This window comes from Abrus precatorius, unplaced genomic scaffold, assembly GCF_003935025.1.
Source record: "Abrus precatorius isolate BTA unplaced genomic scaffold, Abrus_2018 Scaffold10, whole genome shotgun sequence".
NCBI lineage: Eukaryota > Viridiplantae > Streptophyta > Magnoliopsida > Fabales > Fabaceae > Abrus > Abrus precatorius.
In genome coordinates this window covers 8,667,704-8,693,482 of record NW_020874292.1, presented here as the reverse complement: position 1 = coordinate 8,693,482, position 25,779 = coordinate 8,667,704, and the positions used below count along the sequence as shown (strand labels likewise).

The window sequence follows — 25,779 nt, the reverse complement described above, 5'->3', positions numbered from 1 at the left end:
CATCAACCAACTGTCCAAGCTTGAAGAATCTGGATTTCCCACTTTTAGGACTCCAACGAGAGGATGACTAATTAATTTGATGGATTTGGTTAAGGTACACCCACCTGTGGACCTAAAAAAAGGAACCGTTTATATATCTATATATTAATTCAATGGTTCAAATTAGGAGTATATTATTATAAAAGAGATTTACCTCAACTTTTAAGATATTAAAGGAAATTATTACTACTTAATGGAGGTGTTTTATGAAGTTTGTAATTTGTTAATATAGTGTTCGAATTTTGATGTGAAATTGTCAATGTTGTACTAACGTAAACTATTTCACTTATACTTATTATGGATACTAGTTATTTATATATAAATCCCTCTGATGCATCTAATGTAAACGAGCAAAACTAACTGGGTTCAACTATCTCCAAGTTCAAGTTTCTAAATGTAAAATTTATGTTTAAAAATTTGTAGCAATTTAAAGATTAAAAACTCACAAACACTCCGACAATTAACTCTTTAAAAAATAAATTTAAAATGTACATTAAAAAAAACCTCAGAGACATCCGAATAGAAACTGATATTAAGGGTTTCAAACGAGGAAAAGTTGACCAAGTGACAGATACGGTGATACGGTGGTGGACCCGACCCTCTTCGAAACTGCACTGTTGTCGTGGCACGTCGTTTCCTTTATCTGTCATCAGCTCATTCAAAGTTTTAAACAAGCTACTTGTGTACGACTCATAATATTTTATTTTATAGTTAATTGTTATAAAATATTATAAATGTAAAGTTAATATTAATTAATCAATTTTTTACACTAAATGAAATACTATTAAATTAGAATAAATTTATTGTAGTACTATTTTAATTAAATTAAAAATTTATATTAATTAGATAAATCTTTAAAAATATAAAAAATAAAATTCAAATTATGATTGAACTAATAATAATAGTAATAATAATAGATATAAAAAATAAATATAAACATTTAAAATTTTCTATTTATACTATAAAACAAATATTGATCTACAAATATTATTTTTTTAATAATTTTTATCAATACTTTGATTTTTACACTGTTGGTTTTTTTTTTTTTAAAGTAATGGTATGAGTACAATTTTGAATAAATTAGTTAACATTAAGTTTAACGCTAAATTTGTAATAAATATGTGTGTAGGTTTGGAGCTCAAATCCTATGTATAAAATAAAAAAACTTATTGAAGAGCTAATTCTACTGGAATATAAATGTTTATCATTCCAGCATAATTTTAAAATTTGTAATCATAATTTTAATCTAAAAAAAGATTAACGTGTAAAAATGACATTAATATAAATTGATAAATTCTAAATTATATAAATATACATTTTTATCTCACTCTAAAAAAATAAAAACAGAAAAAAATATAAAAAAATTATCTAGTAAAAAAAAGTTTTATTCATTTCTATTTTTTGCTTAAAATAAAAAATGGTTTATATAAAATGCGCAAGTGGGGTTGTGAGCAGAAAGAAAGTTGAAAACCAGCGGTTCCAACAGTTACAGTGACGTGGCTGTGTGTCGTTAATCTAAGGCGCCGCTTGGAAACAAAACAACAGCGGTAACCCAAAGTGGTATCGTCCTCTGTTTGTAGAGTCTTTCTTTGTTTCTTACTATAAATAAAAACCACAACACCATATTCCCTACCATAACTCAATACTCATCAATTCTCACTGTTCATTCATCTTCCTTAATTTCTCGTTAACTAGTCATGTCGAGCACAGCTGCCCACGTCATCAAATGCAAAGGTCACTCATCTTCACCTATCCTCTTTTTTTCATCCTATGCTTATGTTCTTAGTTTTCTTTTCTTTTTTTTTAAATCTGGTAATTACTAACCGACTGTTCTGCTCCTTTTTTTAACTGGAAAAATAGTATTTGTTTTCATAATCTGTAAATTTTTTTTATGTTATTTGTACATTAATTCATCGGATTTACCTTCGATCCGTTTCTGATTTTGTTATCGGATTTTCCTGTCATGCATTGTAGTTATGTTATTTTAAAATGGTTAATGATGTACACAGCTTTGTTTAACACACTGATTATTGGTTTTATATTATTAAGCGGCGTAAATCTGGTTTTGATTGTTCCAGTTATATTATTTTAAAGTGGTTTTACTCACTGAAATTTTGGAAATTGTAATAGCCGCGGTTGCATGGGAGGCTGGGAAGCCACTGGTGATTGAAGAAATAGAGGTAGCGCCACCACAGGCTGGTGAAGTGCGTTTGAAGATCCTCTACACCTCTCTTTGCCACACTGATGTTTACTTTTGGGAAGCTAAGGTAACGACACGTTTGCCTCCCTTGCAATTTTCTTTATCATGCTTTAATTTTATCTAAACCATGGTGCCAAGACATTTAATACGTTTTCACAGATGTTGTCGTGGTTTCTGACACAAATTTATTTTTGTAAATTTTGGAAATTAAAATAATTCTGATGTTTAATCACAGTTTGGAAATTTTGGAAAGTTAGTATTTTTGGTTGATTTCAGTGATTTTGGCATTGCAATAATTTAACGTGATCTCCCTTTTTATACTCGTTTCAGGGCCAGACTCCATTGTTTCCTCGTATATTTGGTCATGAAGCTGGAGGGTATGTTTCTCTTCTAAAAACTGCCCTAATGATCACACTTTATAAATCTTTGGATTATTGTTTCATTTTGTTAAGTCTAATTGATTTTTCAAACATTATTTTTATCTAATATGTACATTAAATGCACGTTATCAATTATACTATTCAGGATTGTGGAGAGCGTAGGTGAGGGTGTGACCCATCTGAAACCAGGAGACCATGCCCTCCCTGTGTTCACTGGGGAGTGTGGGGAATGCTCACATTGTAAGTCGGAGGAGAGCAACATGTGTGATCTGCTAAGGATAAACACGGATCGTGGTGTCATGATCAATGACAACCAATCAAGATTCTCTATAAATGGAAAACCCATCTACCATTTTGTCGGTACCTCTACATTCAGTGAATACACTGTGGTCCACGCTGGATGTGTTGCAAAGGTCAACCCTGCTGCTCCACTTGATAAAATCTGTGTCCTCAGTTGTGGAATATGCACAGGTTTGGAAGATCCGACCTTGAGATGGTTATATAATAATGTTAGAAAAAACACCCAACTCGCTTTCTCATTGTTCAATTCCACTCATGCTTGTTTGTAGGTCTTGGAGCTACTGTCAATGTTGCTAAACCAAAACCTGGTTCTTCTGTTGCCATTTTTGGACTTGGAGCTGTTGGCCTTGCTGTATGTTAACAGTATCCTTATGTGTATTGCATGTTTTATAGCAACTGATAAAGAAGGCAAATATTAACTCCTCTTCTCTTTAATCCAAATTAGGCTGCTGAAGGGGCAAGGATTTCTGGTGCATCAAGAATCATTGGGGTTGATTTAGTTTCCAGCAGATTTGAAGAAGGTAGATTGCTATCTTCTTCCAACAAATGCTTGAAGATTCAGCTCAAAATATATTAAAATGACTATCTACTTATTGATGGTGTTTCTTATTTTTCTTGTTGTCAGCTAAAAAGTTCGGGGTCAATGAGTTTGTGAACCCAAAAGATCATGACAAACCTGTACAAGAGGTGGGTTCATTGACAATTTAGTGAAGTTTATTATTTTTCTATTATCTCAAGGTTGTGTTTTTTTCAATATTGACTTCTAATTTCTGATCCTAGGAACTGAAAGTGCTGTGTCGTTTTGATACGAGAGATATTGAGATGTGAATGTTGTTGCGCAGGTAATTGCTGAAATGACAAATGGAGGTGTGGATCGTGCTGTTGAATGTACTGGCAGCATCCAGGCCATGATCTCAGCTTTCGAATGTGTCCACGATGTATGTATATCAGAACTCATTTGCTCTGTTTATGCTGAAAAAGTTTGTATAAAGCTTTCTAAGTCTGAACCTTGGTTTTTCTTCTCAGGGTTGGGGTGTTGCTGTACTTGTTGGAGTGCCAAACAAAGATGATGCATTCAGAACTCATCCTATGAATTTCTTGAATGAGAGAACTCTTAAGGGTACCTTCTATGGTAACTACAAACCCCGCACTGATCTTCCTAGTGTTGTGGAAAAGTACATGAAAGGGGTAAGTTTATATTATAAATATATTGATTGAATTGTGCAGTATTTTAGGACAAATTAGGATTGCAGGATGATATCTTATCCGTGTTGCTAATGTGTGTTCTTACGGTGATGCTGCAGGAACTAGAAATTGAGAAATTCATCACCCACACAGTTGCATTCTCTGAGATTAACAAAGCTTTTGATTATATGTTGAAAGGGGAGTCCATCAGATGCATCATTCGAATGGGAGAGTAAAAGTAAAAAACAATGATGAATTAGTCCCAGTTGGTGAAGGGGGTTCTCTTTGTGGTTGTGAAAGAAAAAATAAATTTCTTGTGTAATCCCTTTAGGATTATTGAATTTGTGAAAGTTGGAATGTAGAGAATGATAGAGCCTTTGCCGCTGGGATTGTCTGATGCTGGATAAATAAAATGTTTTTGTCAATTTGTTGTTCTTGTAGTAATTAAAGTGATTTTGGTATAAAACAATACATGTACCTTTCTTCAGTGGTTTTGGTAAAATAATTGTTGCTTCTACCATTTCTATTTTTAAATCAAAAGCTTAAAAAAAACGAAGATATTATGTTTACTGAGATGTGTACCAGAAATAATCAAATTAAAATGACATCACTAGAGGGCCACTTTAGCTACATACGCACACATATTGGCTCCTAATATAAACCTAATGACCCAATGTAACTCGAGTCAAATGAAAATTTTTAATAAACTTATTCTAATGTAGTCTAAAAAAATTTAATCAATTTCAAATTTATTTTGGTCAAACTTAATCTATCTTAACTTGAGTCCACTTCCTGTTCAGATAAGTTGTAGCTTCTCATAAACTCAAAACCATAATATTAATAAATAAATAAATAAATAAGACACTTATTCTAAAATAAGGAAAATGCTCTTTCCAAGACAAAGTATATTTAAATTATTAATTTAAAATTTTAGCCGAATGTACCTCTCACTTTGAAATAGTTAAATCCAACGATAAAATAAAAAATAAAAAAATATGCAAAACATCCAATCAAATGATAGTATGATACAGAAAACTTAAAATATTTTTTCTTTCGCAATCTCTCACGTTTGACACTTTTTTTTTATAATTAAACAGTTGGGTAAAAAGTATTTAACCTTTTTTAAATTAAAATTCCAATTACACTTTCTATAGCTCATAAATCAAATCAATTTAAACGTACCACACTATGATATAATATAATTCAAATGATACCCCCTTTATCTAATTTACTGTTAATGTTTAATGATGTTAATTTTAAGTAAATCTATATCTAGAAGACAAGAGATCATTTACCTGAACCGAAATTGGGATTAATAAATTTTGGGTAATTTTTTTCAAGTGAACAAAAGTTTACGTTAATCAAAATCAAAACTGTTTTTGGCCTTAAGAATATGTTTTGGTTGTTTTAATATGCTCAGTTTAATTTTGATTTCTCGTCTTTATTTCGTCAGTTTTCATCTCTATATTTTTCAATTTGAAACTATCAAGTAAACATTATGCCCTGGTCTAATTTGTAGTTGAAAATGTTATTTTGCTCAACTGGATATGATTGAAATACATATGTGAGTTAATTTGAACCATACATTTTCTTAGAATGTGTGCTTTTTATGGAGAAATACAAGAATTAATTTGTTTTTAACTTTTAAACAAAAAATTTCACTTTCACTTTCTCTTTTATACCCTCTTGACGTTGCCAAAGTTACTTTCCTAATATTATTTTTCTTTTCTTACCTATTGAAAATTGAATTACTCTGACTTCTTTCTTTTATCTCTTAATTACTATTTAGGGTTGGGTTAAAATTCGATAATCTCTTAAAAATAATTTTAGCCAAAATTTAATCAGATAAAATTAGGTACAATCCTTTAAATACTTTTGGTGTTGGCTTCTAATGAAAACTCATGACAACCTTAAACGTAGACCTTGTACTGAAGTAATACTCTAATTTTGATTAAAAAATAGCTTTTAAATTAGAAAAAAAGCTGTTTATAAGTTCTGTCTAATTTAATAATGTTAAAATTAACTATTAAGTTAAATGAAAAATTACAATGAATTATATTAAACTAAAGGGTATAGTGCTTAAGAAAATTTATTAAAGTCAAAGGTGGAACTAAAGTAATAGTTGAGGGAGATAAATATTGAAAAATTCTAATTACTCAAATCCTTGCAAGATCCATGTAAAATTCAATATGCGCAAACTTTTTCCTTATATTTTATAGAAAAAGGAAAGGGAGTCCGGAGACCCATTGATTAGGTTTTTTTTTTTTTTTTCCAGCATAATGGAGTTTTCAAAAAGGGATTTTTTTTAAAGCAACTAGTAGAAAATAATCTAGACCATTTGTTGTGATGTGATTTAAAATTTTAAGATAATTTTGAAAGGAAAATAATTTGGAGGAGTAATTTTAAAGATGAAAGAACAATTTATATTATATTTTATTTTTAAAAACAAAAAACTATTTTTAAAAAGGAAAACAAACATATATGCTCTTTCTTGGTGGACTTTATCATTTAGTATAAGGAAAACAAATTAGGAAAGTGGCACTTCCAAAAAAATATATTAAAGCCTTGAAAATGGGTGGAGAGGGACATTAGATTTTTACTTTCATTTTTTAAAAATTTTTATAGTTAAATACTTTTTAAAAATAATATAAAAATAATGAACAATAAGAAAAAAATCATATTAAAGGTTTTGATTTTTCTTTTCATTACATTATTATAATAACATTTTTGAGCAATGTACATTTTTATTTTTGTTGCCTTTTCATTCATCTAAATAAATAGAGAAATTTTTTTTCCATTTTTTCTTTCTTATTTTTACCCATCTTATTAACATTTTTCTAAACTCTGCTTCTATTGTATTTCACAATCTCACATTTTTTTTTGCCCTTTACTTCATCCCATTATCCAAACAAAGCATAAGAATTTGTCTACTATTCAGTTGAATTCCCTAGTGAACAGAATATTAAATGAAATCAAAGAATTATTTGATATCAAGAGATTTTTTTAATTCACACAGGTTAACTTTATTTCTTGAATCAAATTTTGTATAAACATTAGTCCCCTGTTAAGCTCGCACGTTAAAAGTTAACAGGGTTGATGCAGGGTACAGTTGAGTACCAAGCTAGATGGCTTAAATAACACAAGGACTACAAGTTGGCAGCTAAGTGGTAACTCTGATGCTAATTTGGTCCTTGTTTTGGAAGGAAATATGAGAGAAGAATTTGGTTCCACATATCAGGAACACCTGGTAAACACCAATGGCTACAATCAGGCACAGAAGGCTTGTCATTCCAAGTGCCCACATGCCCATCACTTCTATATGCAGTCATTGGTGTAACGTGCAGAACTGTTACCTGTGCACTCATGTTTTTTACAACTCTGTTTATCATATCTGAAATTGGGCTTTTCTCCCTCCCATTAGTTCTCTTCCAAGGCTTTCGAGTCACTTTGCACGCATTATGGTTCTGTCCACTGCCACAAACACAAGCATTTTAACAGTTACCACTTGACATCACAGTCACACCTACCATCAAATTCGATGGCCTTTGTGTTACCAAAAGAATAGTGAGCTAAATATTTTTTTTGGTTTATATTTAGGCATTGTCCCACATCTAAGAACTTGATAAAAAATACACCCACCTCCAATGAGAGGATTCAAAGGTGCGAAAGAATATTCTTGTCCTGTTTGTGTTAATGGTATTCTCCACCCAAGACGCCCAGGTGAGCAAAGCTGTGTTGAAAGCAGAATTAATTGGCATTCCAAGCTTCACTGAGCTACCAACCTGAAAATACCAGCCCCTGTCTGAAGATCCCATTAGCACCTAATGGTTGATCTTAATCCTCATGAAAATTTTAGTCCTAGTCATGTATGGAACTAATATGCATACATACTGAGAGTCAAAAATATTCAAAAGAGATGAATATATCCAAAAATTTTCATATCTTCCTGAGTTGGGAAGTTGATATTTCAAAACAAGACAAATGCCACAAATACAATGAAAAACTAAATTACATTCAGGATGGCAGCGGCTTAAACCATATGTATAAATTGAGAAACTATCAACTCTCAGAGAAATCCATTTACGGTCACATGAGTTGAAATAATCATATTATCAAAGAAAAGGATTGTAAGATAAAACCACATTCAAAGTTGTTGCTATTAACTATTCTGCTGTGACCATGACCCTGCACATCAGAAAATCTCAAGTTCATCTTTAGCTCATATCAAGGGAGTAAAAGAAAGTCCAAAAACAACAATCTTCTAATTTGTGGCTCAAAACCTATAATTGAAGTCACAAGTCTGCTTTTTGTTTAAAGCTGCTCAATGGACAATTTGTACATTAGAGACCATCAAATCATTTCAAATAAGCCTAGTTTCATATTTTAGATGCCTCATCGTAGAGATGGTGATAAGACATCATCTTGTTGAAGTTTCATTGATGTCAATTTCGATGGTATATGCACATCACATATAAAGAATTATGAAGACCAAAAGCTCCACGACCCCTCAACAAATTTGTATAAAAAACATTATTTTGTATCTTACGGGACCTGGTTCATAGCTTCTCTTTAGAAAAACTTTTTTTGTACAAGGAATAACATTTGTTAAGAATTATTCTAGAAACAGAAAAATGAGATAGATTTCAAAATATTCCCAGTAATACTCGTAACAAATATTCAGAAAGATAACTTTTCTCAGCAGCAAGTACAGGTAGATCTAAAATTTTTCCTCAGTTTGATCAATAGTACCCAAAATTATCATATGGATGAGGTCATTTGAAAAAAAGCTAGTGCTAGTTGAAGGTCTTTTGAACATCCAGCACAGTGAGATTCTGAGACTTATATCCTCTGGATTAAAAGCTGAAGCGGATCCTCACCCTAGGTTTTATTTTCGGTTTTATGTTAAAATATTAATAGACGTCAAAATTTTCAGCCCTAGGATTATGACTGTAGTTGGTACAGTTAAAAATACAGCTCTCAGCTGTTCCATTTCCCTATCATGTAATTGTTATCATTTATAAATTGCCAGTAAAGCATGCATTCTACGGATCCAAAGATGAAAATCAAGTTGAAAAGTATTATCATAAAGCATGTAGTTGACTAGTTGAGGAGTAAATCCAACGTTGAATGTATAAAAGAAATAAAAAATATATATTGTCGTTAAAACATATGTATCTACCATGTACCAAAAATGCATGTCATATCAGGAAAATGAAACTACTCACATGTCAAAAAGTTTAGTCCGTGTCCACCAGTGACCTGAATTGAATATCAGAACATCAGAGTCAATCCACTCATGACTAATATCATCGATCTTGTCCAATCTCAGTGTTGTCTTCACCCTCTGGGGTGCATGTCTGGGCACAGAACCAGGCTTCACCAAGAACACCGATCGATAAAAGTCAATTCTAACATCAAAAGAACTAAACTTTACACCTAAAAATCTTATCTGTTTGGTGATCTTGTTGCCTTTGATTTCATAGACACTCTTCTTATCCTCAACTCCTGTCATTAGCATACATATCATGGACTCCCATTGGGTCCTACTCAATGAATCCCCAACAAAAACCACCCTTTTCCCACGAAGTTCTTCGAGTATTTTACGGGCATCAAACCTTGGAATATCACAATTCTTTGGTTTCCACCTCCATTTTGTATAACCTCTGTCTTTACGCCCATTAGCAAGGCAATTAAAACCCCTTTCAGCAAAAGGGCAATGAGAAGCATCATACAAAGGGTAGCTATCATCCTTTACCCAACTTCCTTCAAACACATTGCAGGTGCCCCTTGAAACATTTGATTTTAGAATCTGAAAACTCTGAACAAGTGAATGAGAACTGTTGGGAATGTCATAACTCTTAATCACTGAGGGAGAACTGGGAAATGCATATGAATAAGCCCAGGAAAGGATCAAGAGCAAGGATATCAAAGAACCAGCTGTGACCAACCCATTGAAGGAAACAAAGATCCATGCATTGCAGTCACCCTTAATTATTTTGTGACCAAAACCAAAGGCCCTTGAGAGTAAAGTTCTAAACTTTGCAAACGAAATCCAAAAACTAAACAAACCCAGCAACTGCATAACTTGCAAAACCCACCAACTATCCCATACATCCATTGTAAATGTACACACAGGACGCTACATATATGTTAAAATACTACCACAGGCAAATGTTCTCTAAGAAGGAAATTTGAAAACTGCCCAACTTAGTGAACAAAAATACGCTGCTTTCAATGCCTAAACACTAAGCTTATATTAGTAGAAGGGAAACCAGTTTGGTAAACACTAAAACAGAATATTCATACAAATTTAAGACTAGGAAATGGCAAGTTTAGAGACAGGGAATTGCAAAGTGTTGACAGAGAAGAAAAAGGAAAAACAGCAAATTGAAGGACTAAAGTTTTATCAAGTGAGATTTTATGGAACTGAGTTGGGTGGGGGGGTTAATGCAAAAGGTGGTAGTTGTGGTTGAAGCTGGTTGTGTGCAGTGTGCAACATGGAAAGGCTGCAATATAGTTGGAGGTTGAGGGCATTTCAGTCATTGTAAATATATTCCAATCCTAGTACTGGCTACATAGAATGCCTTGGTTGCTTTGGCTACGTTAAGGGAAAAAAAAGCAGAATCAAAGTTAATTGCGCATTAAAATCTGTCGGTGCTCACGAGGAAACGAACCCAAGTTACCGAAACAACCTCCAACTTCTTTGCCTTTTCTTTTGGTCCACTAACCTTTTTATTTTTATTTATTATTTATTCAGTGAAAAAATAATGTAACAGTTTAGTGGACCAGAAGGTAAGGCCCAAAACACTGCCCAATTCAGTTAAATAAGAAAACAAATCATTGAGCACTTTTATTTTTCATATTTTTTTATCATGGTGTTGATTTTAATCTTAACAGCAACAGGAATAAGCTGGCTTGCGTCGAACGCAATTCCTTTATAATTTCTTTCAACATCGTCGTTATTGTAAATTATTAACAATTTTTGCATCTTCACTCAGATGATTCGTTTTGACTAAGATAGCAATGAATAATATACACCAAACGACTGAAAACGATTAATTAATTCTTTTAAAGTTTGGTCGCCTGTTGTTTTATTTTGTCACGACTCAATCTTTTTCTACCAAAATTTTAAGCGTAGAGAAGTCTCTTAAGAATTAATTATTTCATACTACAAAGTGCTAAAGTTTAAATTTAAAAATATTCCCTCCAACTTTGATTTAATGTTTGAACCCCTATTTTTGGTATAGCAATAGCTATCGAGATCTAATGTAATAAAGTTGGATTTTTTAAATAAAAACTTTATCGTTTGGGAAATAATTAAATAATCAAAACCATTACAGAAACACGTTAACAATCAGCGGTATATATCAAACTAAAATGCCAACCAAACAACAATGTCTCTTCAACTGTGATAGCTTCCGAGACAATTGACACCGCGACCACCAACGATGAGATGAGCACAACCTCATAAGAGATAGTCCAACGTTTCAGCCAACATGTTTAGTACCATAATGTGGGTCAAGAAGGGTTAATGAGAAAGGGACGTCGTACCAGGATGGTAGTGGCACGCTTCGACAGAAACATCACTTCTAAGTCATATTTTGGATCTGCAAGGAACCACATTCTCTTCAAGCCTTCCAATTTCACGCACCAATCACAACCCCCAAGTCCTCCAAACATGCAACTAAATGTGGCCAGCAATTTTTATAAACCTGGGTAAGACATAAAATCTAGTTGAAAAGACTTCAGTTCTAATACAAGTACACAAGCAATATAATCCTATTCTCCCTTTGATTATATTTCTTTCTCTGTGTTTGTTTAATTTTTTTTTTTAATCAGCAAATTGTATTGATTTTTTTTTTCTAAGCTTATTTTATTCTTTTAATTTATAGGGTAATTTGCTTTGTTATATTCTTACCATTTTTCAACTTTGTCTCTATTATTTTAATAACTAAACCTCTTTGAAGTGAAAAATGTTAAATTCCAATATCTTTGTCTAATTACTATTTAGTTATAATTTTAAGTTTGTTAAAATGTTCATCTTTATTTTTCTAATTCCTATTTAGGATTGAGATTTAATTATCACTTAAAATATAGTAAAAGATAAAAATGTAAAATGCTTAGTAAATTTATGTTGCCTTAAAGGTGAAAAGTCACCCTCGTACAACAGTAACGTAATTTCTTTACCAAATTTCAAGACCGTGACCAATTTTGTCTTTATTAAAAAAAACAAAAGAAACTAGATCACTGTAAAAGTTTAAATATATATTGTTTTTTTTCTATTTAAATAAAATTTGTTTGTTATTATAAATTTTATTTTTATGTTCTTCTTAAAAATAAATTTTTAAAATATTTTAAAATAAAATTTTTAAAAACTAAAAACTAAAACAAAAATAAACAAGTCCTAAGTATCTGTTTTCTTTTATTGTCTCTTTCTTCTCCCGTTATTTATCCACTGTTTATTAAAAGAATGACATATTGCGTTCTTCTTTAGACTATCACACTTTACTAAATTTATGAACTAAAAAATTTTATTTATTATACAACTTTGTTCTAATTATTTTAAAAAAATCGAATCTAAAACATTTTAAACAAATTTTACTTGAAAAAAATGGAAAAGAAATTACATTAGATTAATCTCAACTGAGATTATTTTTACTTAACAAAAGTTACATTATTCATAATATATTATGCTAATAAATAACTTATTGATATAAAAATTGACATATATTGTTAGTAATAAAATATTAAAATAATTTCTTGTATTATTAATCTACAATGCCTAACATTTTGTCTAGCAAATGACTTTTTAAATATTTAGGGAGAATTAGTAATACAAAGCAGGCAGGGAAAACAAGTTAAAAGAAGTGAAACTATAAAAAAATAATAAAGTTTATCTCAATTTATATGAAAATGTGTTCACAATTTCTCAATATCCTGTTAATGTGATGACGGTTTAATGTTCTAGCTTTGTTATGAAAACAAAATGCTATATACTAATAGTTTAAAATTCGGTTACTAAAAAATGATTTTGTTAGTAAAAATATTAATATATATTATTAATACATGAAATACCTTTATATATTGTTAAACAAAGGTTATGTGGATTAAAGTTGTTCTAACACTTAACTGACATATTTTTGTTTTGTGCGTTGGTAAATGATAACTTTGTTTGCAGTGAATAATTAATATATAGTTTCCTTTTTTAAAATAAAATACTTCATGATTAAAATAATAATATAATACTGCTGAGCCCGCAGATTAAAGGTTATTTTAACTTAGCTTTCGAGTCTTATATTAACATATACGTTAATATTAAATAATATTATGTTGAATATCAATATTTAATACGTCATATAATTCAAAATTTATTATTTCTAACACACGGATATAACTAATTCAATGTAAAGAAAAAAAAAAGTCTGAATATATACGAGTACAAACAAATATTTTAAAAAAAAAGGGCTTACTATTTGTTTTTATTGGGCTCACATGAGCCAATTAAATCCGGTGGATTTCATACCTCGATCTACTCCACATATTAAAGTATTTGGATTCGTTAAGTGGATCAACTCATTTTCACACCCCAACTTTATTAAAATTTGAAAGTAAAAATTAATTTTAATATTTTTAAAATTAATTTTAATATTTTAATTATATATTTTCTATCATATTAGTCTTTAATTTATGGGTGACAAATTTTAGTTACTAAAATTGACTTTCATTCTATTATTTTCATAACTTCGAAGAGTGCAAGAAATCAACTTAAAAAATGGGATTCAAAATCAATTTAAAATTTTATTTCAATTTGATTCATTTTGCATTACTCAGGACTTATATATGATAAGTATCAAATTGCCAAACAGTTTTATACTTTTATTTGATATGCAAGGCATTTAGGAACAAAGTGCATAATATGTGCTTCGAAATATAGAATAAAGAACAATGCAGGGAATCGATATACTGAAAAGAATTGAATCTTTTTTTTAACCTACTCCCCTCTTCTTTTCCATACAATTGCTAAGGGCAAATTAGAAGTGAGAATAGTTTGAACCATAGAATGCAGAGGTAAGGTACTATGCCTAATCTCAAAACACAAAAGAAAGGCTTACTCTAGCAATACAAGATCTCGAAGTTCATAGTCCCCGATTCATGTAACTCCGGTGGTCACTTCAGAACTTTCAACAACATCATCAGCAAATACACGAATCTAAAGAAAGGATACTTTTATGTCATTTCTGCACTAAATATAATAAGAGATTCACAAGTCTTTTAGTAAATCTATAATGGGGCCACAAGACTCACATGCTCTTTTGTTGTATCAGATATTAAGATCAAGACAGGCTGCTCCACCTTCACAACCATGCCAGTAGCACCCTCTTGAGCACCAGTAACAACCTTAACATGATTTCCAGGTTCAAAATATTTACAAAGTTCCTTTTCATTCATAGCAAGAGTTTTCTGACAAGTAGAAAAAATGACAATTAGATCATTATGAAAAAAATTTATTACAAATCAACATGCAAAACCAGCATACTACAAGGGAAGAAAACCAACCAATTATCAATTCATACTTACCGGAAGACCCTTAATTTCTGGTCTTATATGAACATTATCTTCATCAACTTTCTCTACCCACCCCTTCAAGTTCTTTAAGTCGCCCTTGACAATAATGACAGCATCACCTTTCATAAAATGCCCTTTCTTTCTGTTTGCAAACAAAGTTGACAGACTAGCAACATCACCATCACCACTCTCGCCTGGTTTACAAAATTTTTCAAGCTCATCAAAAGTAGGTTTGATGTTCTGAGCACTAATGGATTTTATTGATACAGTTTTGAATAAGAATCCATCTTTGAACATCATGCTGCCAATCGCATCAAATCTTTCCCCATATGCATCACGTCCATGCTCCACACAAATATGCAGTTCCCTGAATAGAAAGCATAAATTTAATCAAACCAGGAACTGAAAAGTTTCCAAGAAACAGAAGACATTCAGTGACAAAAGGAGAGAACCAGCAATACCTTGTCAACATTCATAAATCGAGGAGGAGGAACAAAAGTCTTCTTTTTCACAACTTCCCTACCTTCCTGCACAACACAAGTGATTTGCAAAAAATTATAGAGTCAAGCTATTTAGACTTTCAAGAAAGTTAAAAATATAAGCATTGGTCAAATAGAATGCATCAATTTAGCAAGACACTGAAATATTTCATACCAATTTGTTTGCAAGGGCCTGTAAGTCTACCCTTGGAATTAGTTTCACAGTAACTCTCTGCCGCACATTATCAACATCCACTTTCTATAGAAGAAATATCTGATGGTAAATAAAGAAAGTAAAAGGGCCATCCCTTTTATGACAGAACATCAAAATTTTCTAGAATGTGCTGCATACTTTAGCAAGATCCCCTTTGTATGTCCCAATCTTCATTCTGACCCATGTATCTCTGGCAAGATCAACAGCCTTGCTTTCAACTGACAGAACATCAGTCATTTCTCTGATAGGAACAAGCATTATTTTTTGGCCAAATATACTGCGCTGACCTTTGCAAGCCTGAAAACAAATGCAAAATATATATAAAAAATCACAGTTCTATCTATAAAAATTTGTGTTATTTATTACAACAGACATGACGATACCTCTCTAACATGGACCTCTTTATCTGCTTCCACATATATATAATTTTTTAGATGATCAAGAGCAATAGCTGATCTGATTTGCAATTCAGACCCCTTATCTATGTACTTTTGCACGAGGCAAACAGCTGTTTCTCGCTCACAACCAATCTAGTGAAAATAAACCAAAGAATATTTATATGGCATGCTTCTATATTCGTGCAAGAACAAGGAATTCATCACAAATGGAAGGATCATACCGCACATTTGACCATCCACAGCTTTGGATCTCTCAAAGATGGCAAAGGAGCTTGTTGTTCAACATCTGTAGTTTCTTCATCATAATCTGGTACTCGCCTTCCATATCTTTCCTGAATGCTTCTGGCCATAGTTTCGAGATCTTCATGATCTTCTTGGTGATGTGGCAGCATACGGCTACTATGCATCCTTCTACCATCATCTTCTGGTAGATCAGCTCCACCCTCAACAATGAAGTCTGCATGTTTCAACAGTTGTTAACATATCTACATAAATAAGTGATGTATTTTACCACAAAGTAGCTGAGAGCCTCATATACATTAATAATAGACATGTTGAAGGGCAGAGATAGAGAGGATACAAACTAATCCATACAATCTGAATTTATGTATTCATAAAAACACTTCAATTGTATGTCCCATTTTTAAAATTAATTTTTTTTATTTGATTTATTTTTTAAACTTGTCCTCCACAACCTGTTTTTAGAGTAGAAAATAGTTTTGAACACATTTTACCAGCTTTCATGTAATCTCAACTCTCACTTCAAACCACCACCACTACCGTCAGTGTTCTCGAGCATTCAAAACTTATTCTTAAAACAGAATTCATCGAATACAATTTTTGATAATTTATTCAGAGAAATAACTCTTGAAAACAAGAATTGAATCAAACAAGCATTGAATATCACTAGGTAACAAGTTTGGCTGTCTTAAAAAAACAGGGATAAGGAAATCAGACTCAGACGAGACAATTATTGTGCTGGTTAATATTAAACTCCTGATGGTAGAAAACACTCGGACGAAAATGTCTTTGAAAACTATTATTGTTTTTAGATACCCTTCAGTATATCATAGTTTAGGTTCACAAGTCACAACATAAAACAACTGAAGTCTAAAGGCAACGTGAACAGAGTATCAATACCACCAATTACAATACTCAGTAACATGAAGAAGACAAACCCTAAATTCCCACTTCCAACCCTAATTCCACCCCAATTCAAATCTAACCGAATTGATTTGCCTCTAAAACTAATAGAAAACAATAAGAAAAGTGGAAAACGCACCATCTTCGCCTTCCTCCTCTTCCTCCTCTTCATCACAATCGACCACAGCCTCCTCGTCAAAAAAATTGGAAGCAGAAACCTTCTTATACTAGCGCCTGCGACCACCTCGGCCATCGAAATTCTCATCATGGTCGATGAAACCAGATCTTCTCCGCTTCCTGCCGCCACTGCGTCCTCTATTATCCTCTTCCTCCTCCTCCACTTCCTCGTCGAAGTCGGCAACCTGCTCCTCCTCCTCCTCGTCGTCGCGGCCCATTCCTCGGTGACTCATGCTGCAAACTCTAAACTTATGATGAAAATGTTGCTTCTCTGCGCGCAAGCCTACAACTAGAGCTGTCAGTTTGGTCCTGGTCCCCAAGCCTCCCCCCTCAACATATTATATAGCTCTAATTTTTTTAAATCCTATATATATTCGGTTTACTAGAACTTAAGCTCTAATATATAAATAAAACATGAGTTAATTTATATTTTTTTAAAAATATTTAATAAATATTATATTATTTTTAATAAAAAATATATATGTATTTATTTATTATTTTATTAAAAATTAATAAAATATATTTTAAAAATAAAAATTTTTATCAACTTAAGATTAATTAAAATTAAAATTTATAAATATTTATTAATTTTTATTAAGTTTACAAGTTATTTTTTTATATTAATAATTTTATAATATTAAGTATCATATATCTATAATTTTTATGATAATAATATTTATTTATTAAATATTTTATAATATATAATTTAATAAATTTAGCTACTATTATTTTTTATTGTTATTTTTATGTTTCTATTATAATTTTAAAAATATTTATTAAAGACATCATTTTTTAAAAATAATTTTATAAAAATAAATAAATAAATAAATTTTTATAGAATAATTAATAAATATTTTTTATTTCTAATAAAAGATACATTTATTTGTTTATTATTTTTATTAAATTATTTTATTTAAAATTAATATATTTTAATTATAAAAATATATTTTAAAAATATTATTTATCAAGTTTGTCTTATCAAATTATTTTACTTTAAAAATAAATTATAACAAATTAAGATAAGTCAGATTTTAAATTTTTAAACATTTATTAATTTTTGTGAAGTTTATAAATTACTTTTCTGTATTTATAAATTTGATAATATTAAGTATTACATGTTAATAATTTTCATAATAATGATATTATATTTATATTTTTTAACATATTAAATTTCATTAAAATAAATTATTTTAAATATTTTAATAATTTGATAACAAATGACTTAATAAATTTAACTTATATTATTTTGTGACTTTAAAAATATTTATTCAATATATGATGTTATTAAGATATTTTATAAAAATAAATAAATAAAATATAATAATATAAAAATATTAAAAAATTTATGATTAATACTCAAATAAAATTATAAAATAATATATTGAGAAAATTTAATGATTATAATAATTTTTTTAAAAATTAGTTGACCTATATATTAGCTCTAACCTGCTTAATCTTATGAATGTTTTAACTCTTAATTTTATCACATAGACTTTTTGACTCATTATAATAAGTTTAACGGTCTAGCCGGTAAAAAAAAAATATAAATTAGTGAACCATTAAATTAATGGACTAATCTATTAAAAATTAACTAAAAAAATAAATTACAATAAATAATAAAAATATTTTTATATTAATAAAATTTAATATTTTATTATTTTTTATTTTTTAAAAAATAAAATTTGAGCCCAACAAGCCTAACTTAATTTGCATTTTAATAGGTTAAAACGAGATAGGCTAGGAGGCAGTTATATCCACAACATTCAGTTCGGTCCATCAAATTTAGTGAGTTATGTGGGCTAAACCCAATTTGCCATCCCTAATTTGCCTAAGATAGCAATGAATAATATACACCGAACAACCGAATAACGATTAATTAATTCTTTTAACAAAGCGCATAATATGTGCTTCGAAATATAGAATAAAGAACAATGCAGGAAATCAATATACTGAAAAGAATTGAATCTTTTTTTAAACTTACTCCCCTCTTCTTTTCCATACAATTGCTACGGGCCAATAAAAAGATACTCCTTTCTCCGTCCTCTTTTAGGATAAAAATCATAAAATCTAAGAATGAAATAGTTGGGAGATCCATCTTTTTAATCTTCAATTGAAGGGTGCGTTGTGTTTGGCAATCTCCTGCCACGCACAAATGAACTGAAAAGATGAAGTGCTCTTGAAGGTTGTGCATATGGTACCATGTGGGCAGCTCCCCTTACAGTGGCAAAAGTCAACAAATTTCCATACTCTGTTACCCATCCCCCAACCTGTGCATATATAATAAATATTTGCACTTAGTGTACTAAAGCAAAATCATAACAGAGAAAAATTAAATGAATTCTTTTTCAATATGTATAAAATGAAATTGTCACATACCTGGCCTTTGTGGAACCAAGCTCCATATGGGACTGTAATCTTGAACTTCAGTTCATGAGCTAGTTCACGAATGAGTGATCTAGAACCTAGTAATGGCACAACAGAATCTTGGTCTCCACTGTGATAATTTAACAAAAATTATAAGCATGCGGCAAAAAATAAAGTATATATAAGTAGGAAATTATAATGGGTCTCCCTTGTGAAATGAGATTACCTGAAAACCCACACTGGAATATGGTTTTGAACTATCCTTTTGAGAACTGGAAGGATATTTATGTTAGGATCGGTGTCGCTATAATTTAGAACACTGCAATGAAAAAATGTGGGGATTAGACATCAATGATGAGAGTAGAGGAATGATAAATGGTGTGATCCGTTTATCATGATTAACTGCGTGTTTGAATTCATTTTTAGAAGGTCATAAATTTACATTTATTTTAACGTTATTAATTGTATTTTTTCAATAATAAATGGTCCTAAATATACACTACCAAACCTAAATGCACTGCTATAAGGACATAGAGTAATAGAATATATTTTGCTGAATGTTGTTAACAAATCATTGCGTTTCTGCTTCTATTTAAATTGAAGGTGTATAAACATTCAAGGTAGTTTAAGAGATTCAATTAATGGTATTCTTTGTTTGTAAGTTTGAATCCTAAAGAAACACAGAAGATTACAATTGTTTCACATAGCTATTTCCAAAATATGAATCACTTACCCACTACACATGGACCAAGAGTATGGAAGATTAGTACGGTTTGCATGTAGAGCCTTCTGAACCTCAGGGAGGTTGAAATAAAAGCTTCTTTCATAACTCATACATACATCTACACCTATACTTATTTTAGTAGCCTGCATTAAAGTAATCAAATTAATTAGTTAATAATAATTTTGTTAAAAATAAATAAAATATCACCAGAACAAAAATGAAAGAGGCAAAGTACCATTTTTTTCAATCTCAGTTCTTGTTCAACTATGGATGGATAACAAACATCAAGAATTACATCGTAGTTGTTTATATAATCCCCAACAATGTCGTTTGCTTCATCAATTGCGTTGTTGCATGATTTAGACATATTATGTGGAGTTTCAAAGACATAATCATCAAAATCGCAATCATTCATGATGGCAAGGCCAATTTCATCGGAGATCATTCCATGTGACCAGAAGTATTCATATGTTGCTTGTGCATCACGATCAAGTTTCAGAAGTGGGTTTCCAATCTAACAAGTGAAAGTCAATGAAGAAAGAATAAAATAACTTTCAAAATAACACAAATATAAACTTATGAATAAATAAATGCCAAAAGAATCATAAGAAAGGAATCTTACAGCAACTCCCTTAATATTGAATTTGAAACCAGTTGAATGAGCATTATAGTCCAGAAGAGCACTAGCTAACTGGGGTATGTAATGTCCTATAGAACATTATAAATTTTAGTGATAAACAAAAATATATTACGAGAACAGGGGCAATAGAAATAATATATCATATTCATACAATTATACACTTCTTTTTTTGTCTTTATTTTTTCCATCACAATAGTCATTTATCTTACATTTTTCGCTCTTCTCTTTCCACCTCTATCTTGTTTATAGGAATTATCGTGTGAATACAGTTTTTCAAAAGTAAAAGAGCAAAAAGAAAAGCGAAAAAGAGGACTTTTATTTTTCAAAAGAAGACGAAAAAAAAGTAAAATGGAGTAATAATTCTATAGCATGTCCACTGCTAGGAATGATAGCATAACTGCATATGTTATGTGCATGTGCATAAATAAAATAGAATAAAAAGTTTAACCTTAACTAAATCACGTCAGCCAATACATAGAATATCTTGGAACACGAGACCAACTTTTGGGAATTTCAATTAAATAAATAAATTATTAAACTTAGGATAAGATTATTATTTCTTGGACCTGCATAGCTTTCTCCAGTAAGGAACAGCTCCCTTGATCTGTAGGAAGGAAACTTCTCGTACCATTTCAGCATGAACAGAAGCATATCATTGGCTGCCAAAAATAAAAGGATAATTACATGAATGCCTAGTAAAAATAAATTGGATAACATGCCCTTAAAATTTGATATTTTACTTACATAATTACATAAATGCATTCCAGCCTACAAAAGTATAATTTTATAACAACAATGTATATATTGATTTACCACTATCCTTAGTCCTTACCTGTGGACTCGTCTCCAGAGTTGTAATCTGAAGTTGTGTTTGAGTATGACCAACCAACTCCAGCAGGAGATTCCACAAAGAGAAGGTTGGATGCTATGAAAGATACAATATCAACATTAGAAATCAATTTACACACAAATTGTTCTTCAATATAAAATTCAAAAGGAAAACTGATGTCAAAAACCTGTGTCATATATAGCATACCTTTATTCCAAGACATTAAGTTTCTTCGGAGACCACGTCCATCACCTTTAGGATAAAAGGGACCCAACTCAGTGAAGGCACCTCCTCCAATGGAGGAACATCCCGGGCCTGAAAAAGAATGGTACTTTCTGAGTTAAAATCACTCAGTAAAATAATTGCAACAAGTAAAAACCTTTTTAGGTTGATATATTTGATGTAGCTTTTGTGGTTCTTCATAATTAAAAAAAATTGTTGCATCTTTCATATACAGTGGACTGATACAGTACTACAGAAAATCCAGGGTCATTTCAAAATTTTGATCCCGGGGATCTGTCATGAGGGGTCCAAGCAAACAGGATTTTCGAGTGAGACAACAACACAACCTTAATTGGTAGGGACAAGGACAAATATATGGCAACCACCTGTGCTTGCCAGCAAAAGATATAAACAAGAATATGAAAAAAATATGACAAAACAGCCTAAAAAGAACATTAAAAAAATGATAATGTATTGACAGTGAAGAGCATGAATGAAAGATATTAGAAACTTGATAAGCACTAGCAATTGAACAGGAGAAAGGGTAGAAACTACCAACCTCCATTGAGCCAAAGAGTGAGAGGCTTCTTGTCTTGGTGCTGTTCAGCCTCCACAAAATAGTAGAAGAGGCTTCTTCCATGCTTTTCATCTATATCAACATAGCCAGCATATTGACTGAAGCCAACTTTGGGTTGACCAGGCAACCTCAGTACCATATCCTCAGTTGGGTACCCTTCAACCCCAACATTGCCTAGAAAGCAGGCACAGCCCACCACAATCAACACTCCAACAAACCAACACTTTCCCATCCCAAGAATTCCTCCAAGTTCCTAACAAGAAACCCACCCTTTATCCATTCCCTCAGGACTTGATCCTTATATACAGCTCTGAAGTATATTTTGTTACTATTTAATCTCAATTTTTTACATTGTTTTGAATTTGCTGCCATCCTATCATATAAAGTCACAAGTAGGAATAAAAAAGGTAAAAACCATTACTAGGAATTAAAAATTTATAATAATTAGTAATTTTTCTGTGAGGGCCCAGTTATGCTAAATTAAAATAATTTTATGTGAGGGTCCAGGTGTACTGATTGATTGGCTAAAGTTGAGACTGTATATAAAAAGTTTTTTTCTTGTTTTGATAAGACTCTTCCATTTTTACTTTCTTTTATGCATTTAGATGTTGTTAGTACTTGGTATCTTAGGATAATTACTTAGTTTGTTTTCTATTTCTTTGACTTTTTAGTCCCATTGAATATTAAAATATATTGTAGGATTATTTTTAAATTAAATTAATTTTATAAATTTAAAAATTATATTTATTAATAATAATTGTTCTATTATATTAAAAATTAAAAATAAAGTATAAATATTTTAAATTTCAAATAATATTAAATTAAAAATAAATTCACAATATAAAAAATAACTAATCCCTAAATTTATTATTTGATAATACTCCTACAAATACAATGTTTTAGTTGAAAATTTAATATTCAAAATTTATAAATAAAAGTTTATTGATAATATGACTTTAAGATTAATTATTCTAAAAAAATAATTCTCTGTAATATAAATAAGTTTTATCCAATATGCATCCTAATTAAATTTAATTTTGAATTCCAAATTCATTAATGTCATAAATGAATTTGTATTCTTTCAAATTTTTTATACTAATTCGTTTATTCATGTCATACTCGATTTTGTTGATACGCAGTATTTATGACAATAATTAATTAACAAACTTGTATTTCGATTTTAAAAATTCAAAAATTACAAATTTTAAAAATAAATATTGTAATTATTAATAATAAATACTTTATTATATTAAAATAAATAATAAGATATAAAAGAATCACAATTTAAAAAATAAATGCTAAATATAAAAATTGATAAGACGAGAGAGAAGACAAACATCTAAAAGTATCCTCATTTAAGAACTCCTAAAAACACTATAAATTAAAAAATTGAACTTATAATTTTATATGCATATAAATTCTATATAAGTGTTAAAATGGTAATAAATAATGGGAAATTTTTTGAAAATATTGTATGTTTAAAGATTAAATTAAAAAATTATCACCAATATATTCAATCCATGTGTGTAAAACAGACAAATTGTTTTTTTAATATAACAGAATGAATAGAATTAATTATATGACGATAGCTTTAATGAACAGAGTCTGTTAGTGGGAGAAAAAGAAGCACGTGAATCCTTGGACTTTTCTTTAACAAAAAAGTTAATTCCCACCTCAAGATCCGAATTGCATAGAATAAATGGGATGAAATGTGCTGATAGCCTTTGAATTCCTTGGTACATATTAATAGAATGACATGTATTTGTTGTAAGATTAGGTAAAATTAATTTTAAAACATTAAATCTAATTAAAATTGATGCTTAAATCAATATTAGCAATCATGATTGCATTTAATGATGTAATGCATCATGCAATTTAAATACCATTTAATGGTTAAAGTTGCAATACATATTTGAGGGCAATGAATACATGTTATTTTGGCAGAAAGTAGCATAGTGGAGAAGGTTTGGACTAAGGGAGGGATTGGCTTTTACATTGGCAGTGTCGCCAACGGTAAAAATAATGTTCCAAAGTTGATAATATAATCATAAAAGAAGACCGCAAGTCAAAAAACCAACTCGGAATCTTCTTTTGGACCTATTTGCCTGCCACATTCATCATTCCTCTTCATTGCTTCAAAGGGAATATACACAAGTCCTGTTTAATCTAAATCTAGGCCCAACTTTTAAATATGTTTTTCACAAATTTAAAAACTAATATATTAAAATTATTATTGTTTTGTTTAAAATATAAAATCAACTTATTTATATAAATTATAAATACTGATTTTTAAATGAGATGATTTTTCGGATTAGTTGATTTTTATGAATCATGTACTTTTTTAAATTTAATATTAATTTAAAATTTGAATTTTCCATAATTTATTTTATTTAATATAATATAATATTTATATTTAATCTTATGATATATTTTTTAGTTATTTATTTAAAAATGATATCTGCAAAAATAAAAAAAGAGTAGTTACATATTAAATTTCTGTAATCAATTTTATAAAGTAGTTTTTTGTTAATTTATATTAAATTTAATTCATTTAATTTTGTTGAAACATTATTAATAATAATGCTTTATTAATTTTGAATTTAGTTTTTGACATTGTTTTATATATAATTGCTGACATTGTAATTGTTTTACGATAACTATGTATGTTGTTGGATTTTTTTTATTTTAATGTTTATTATATTAAATAATAACAAATATGTATTTTAATTAAGACTAATAAAAAAATAAAAGTCAAATAAAAGGATAAATAACATAATTGCTAATTAGAAAATTAAACTGTAATAAAATGAGTTTTTTAAGTGAAAATTATTTAGGCTTAATATTATTATACACTAATTAATAATATTTATATTTAAAATACTAAATATTAATAAATTAATGTTATCATTTTTGAAAACCTCTTATTTTAGAGTCTCAATTGCTTCAAGAGCGTTGGCTTGGGCCGGCCCTCAATTACTAATATTTTTTTCTTGTTTCGGAAGCCGCAACAACTGCCAAATCCAACCGAAAAACTTAAAAATTAAATTAAGTAAAAAGTGAACAAACTTTTTTTTAATTAAAACTGATATAATTTTATTTATAAAATTAATAATTTATTCATATTTTTAGGACTATATTAATAAGATTATAATACTTAACTATTTTTAATTTTATTTTTAAATTTATACCATATTATTACTGTTTAGAAATATATTTTATTATTTTCATGATTATATAAGCATATTATTTTTAAAATTTCTAAAATTATTTTTGTGCATGATACTATTTATATTTTGTATAAACAATTAACTTTATTTTAAAAATAATGCAGATGAAATGATA

General features: G+C 29.8%; 3 protein-coding genes and 1 pseudogene across 3 annotated transcripts; 1 reads left to right on the top strand and 3 right to left on the bottom strand.

Annotated features, from left to right (window-relative positions):
* Positions 1-1,670: 1,670 nt before the first annotated feature.
* Positions 1,671-4,620, top strand: LOC113853034 (alcohol dehydrogenase 1). Its single transcript, XM_027483477.1, has 10 exons — positions 1,671-1,773; positions 2,170-2,306; positions 2,570-2,616; positions 2,765-3,090; positions 3,189-3,271; positions 3,365-3,440; positions 3,545-3,606; positions 3,762-3,857; positions 3,946-4,107; positions 4,224-4,620. The coding sequence occupies exons 1-10, from the start codon at positions 1,737-1,739 to the stop codon at positions 4,338-4,340; spliced, it is 1,143 nt and encodes a 380-aa protein (XP_027339278.1). The 5' UTR covers positions 1,671-1,736; the 3' UTR covers positions 4,341-4,620.
* Positions 4,621-7,137: 2,517 nt separating this feature from the next.
* On the bottom strand, positions 7,138-10,411 carry LOC113853033 (protein trichome berefringence-like 7). Its single transcript, XM_027483476.1, has 3 exons — positions 9,330-10,411; positions 7,744-7,902; positions 7,138-7,575 (listed from the first exon to the last, which is right to left on the bottom strand). The coding sequence occupies exons 1-3, from the start codon at positions 10,220-10,222 to the stop codon at positions 7,284-7,286; spliced, it is 1,344 nt and encodes a 447-aa protein (XP_027339277.1). The 5' UTR covers positions 10,223-10,411; the 3' UTR covers positions 7,138-7,283.
* Positions 10,412-14,212: 3,801 nt separating this feature from the next.
* LOC113850900 lies at positions 14,213-17,314 on the bottom strand (annotated as a pseudogene).
* Positions 17,315-19,180: 1,866 nt separating this feature from the next.
* Positions 19,181-22,689, bottom strand: LOC113853032 (serine carboxypeptidase-like 42). Its single transcript, XM_027483475.1, has 10 exons — positions 22,420-22,689; positions 21,846-21,953; positions 21,642-21,734; positions 21,376-21,468; positions 20,792-20,877; positions 20,405-20,683; positions 20,179-20,312; positions 19,672-19,764; positions 19,458-19,575; positions 19,181-19,348 (listed from the first exon to the last, which is right to left on the bottom strand). Exons 1-10 carry the CDS (start codon positions 22,667-22,669, stop codon positions 19,181-19,183), a joined length of 1,422 nt encoding a protein of 473 aa, XP_027339276.1. The 5' UTR covers positions 22,670-22,689.
* Between the last annotated feature and the right edge of the window lie 3,090 nt (positions 22,690-25,779).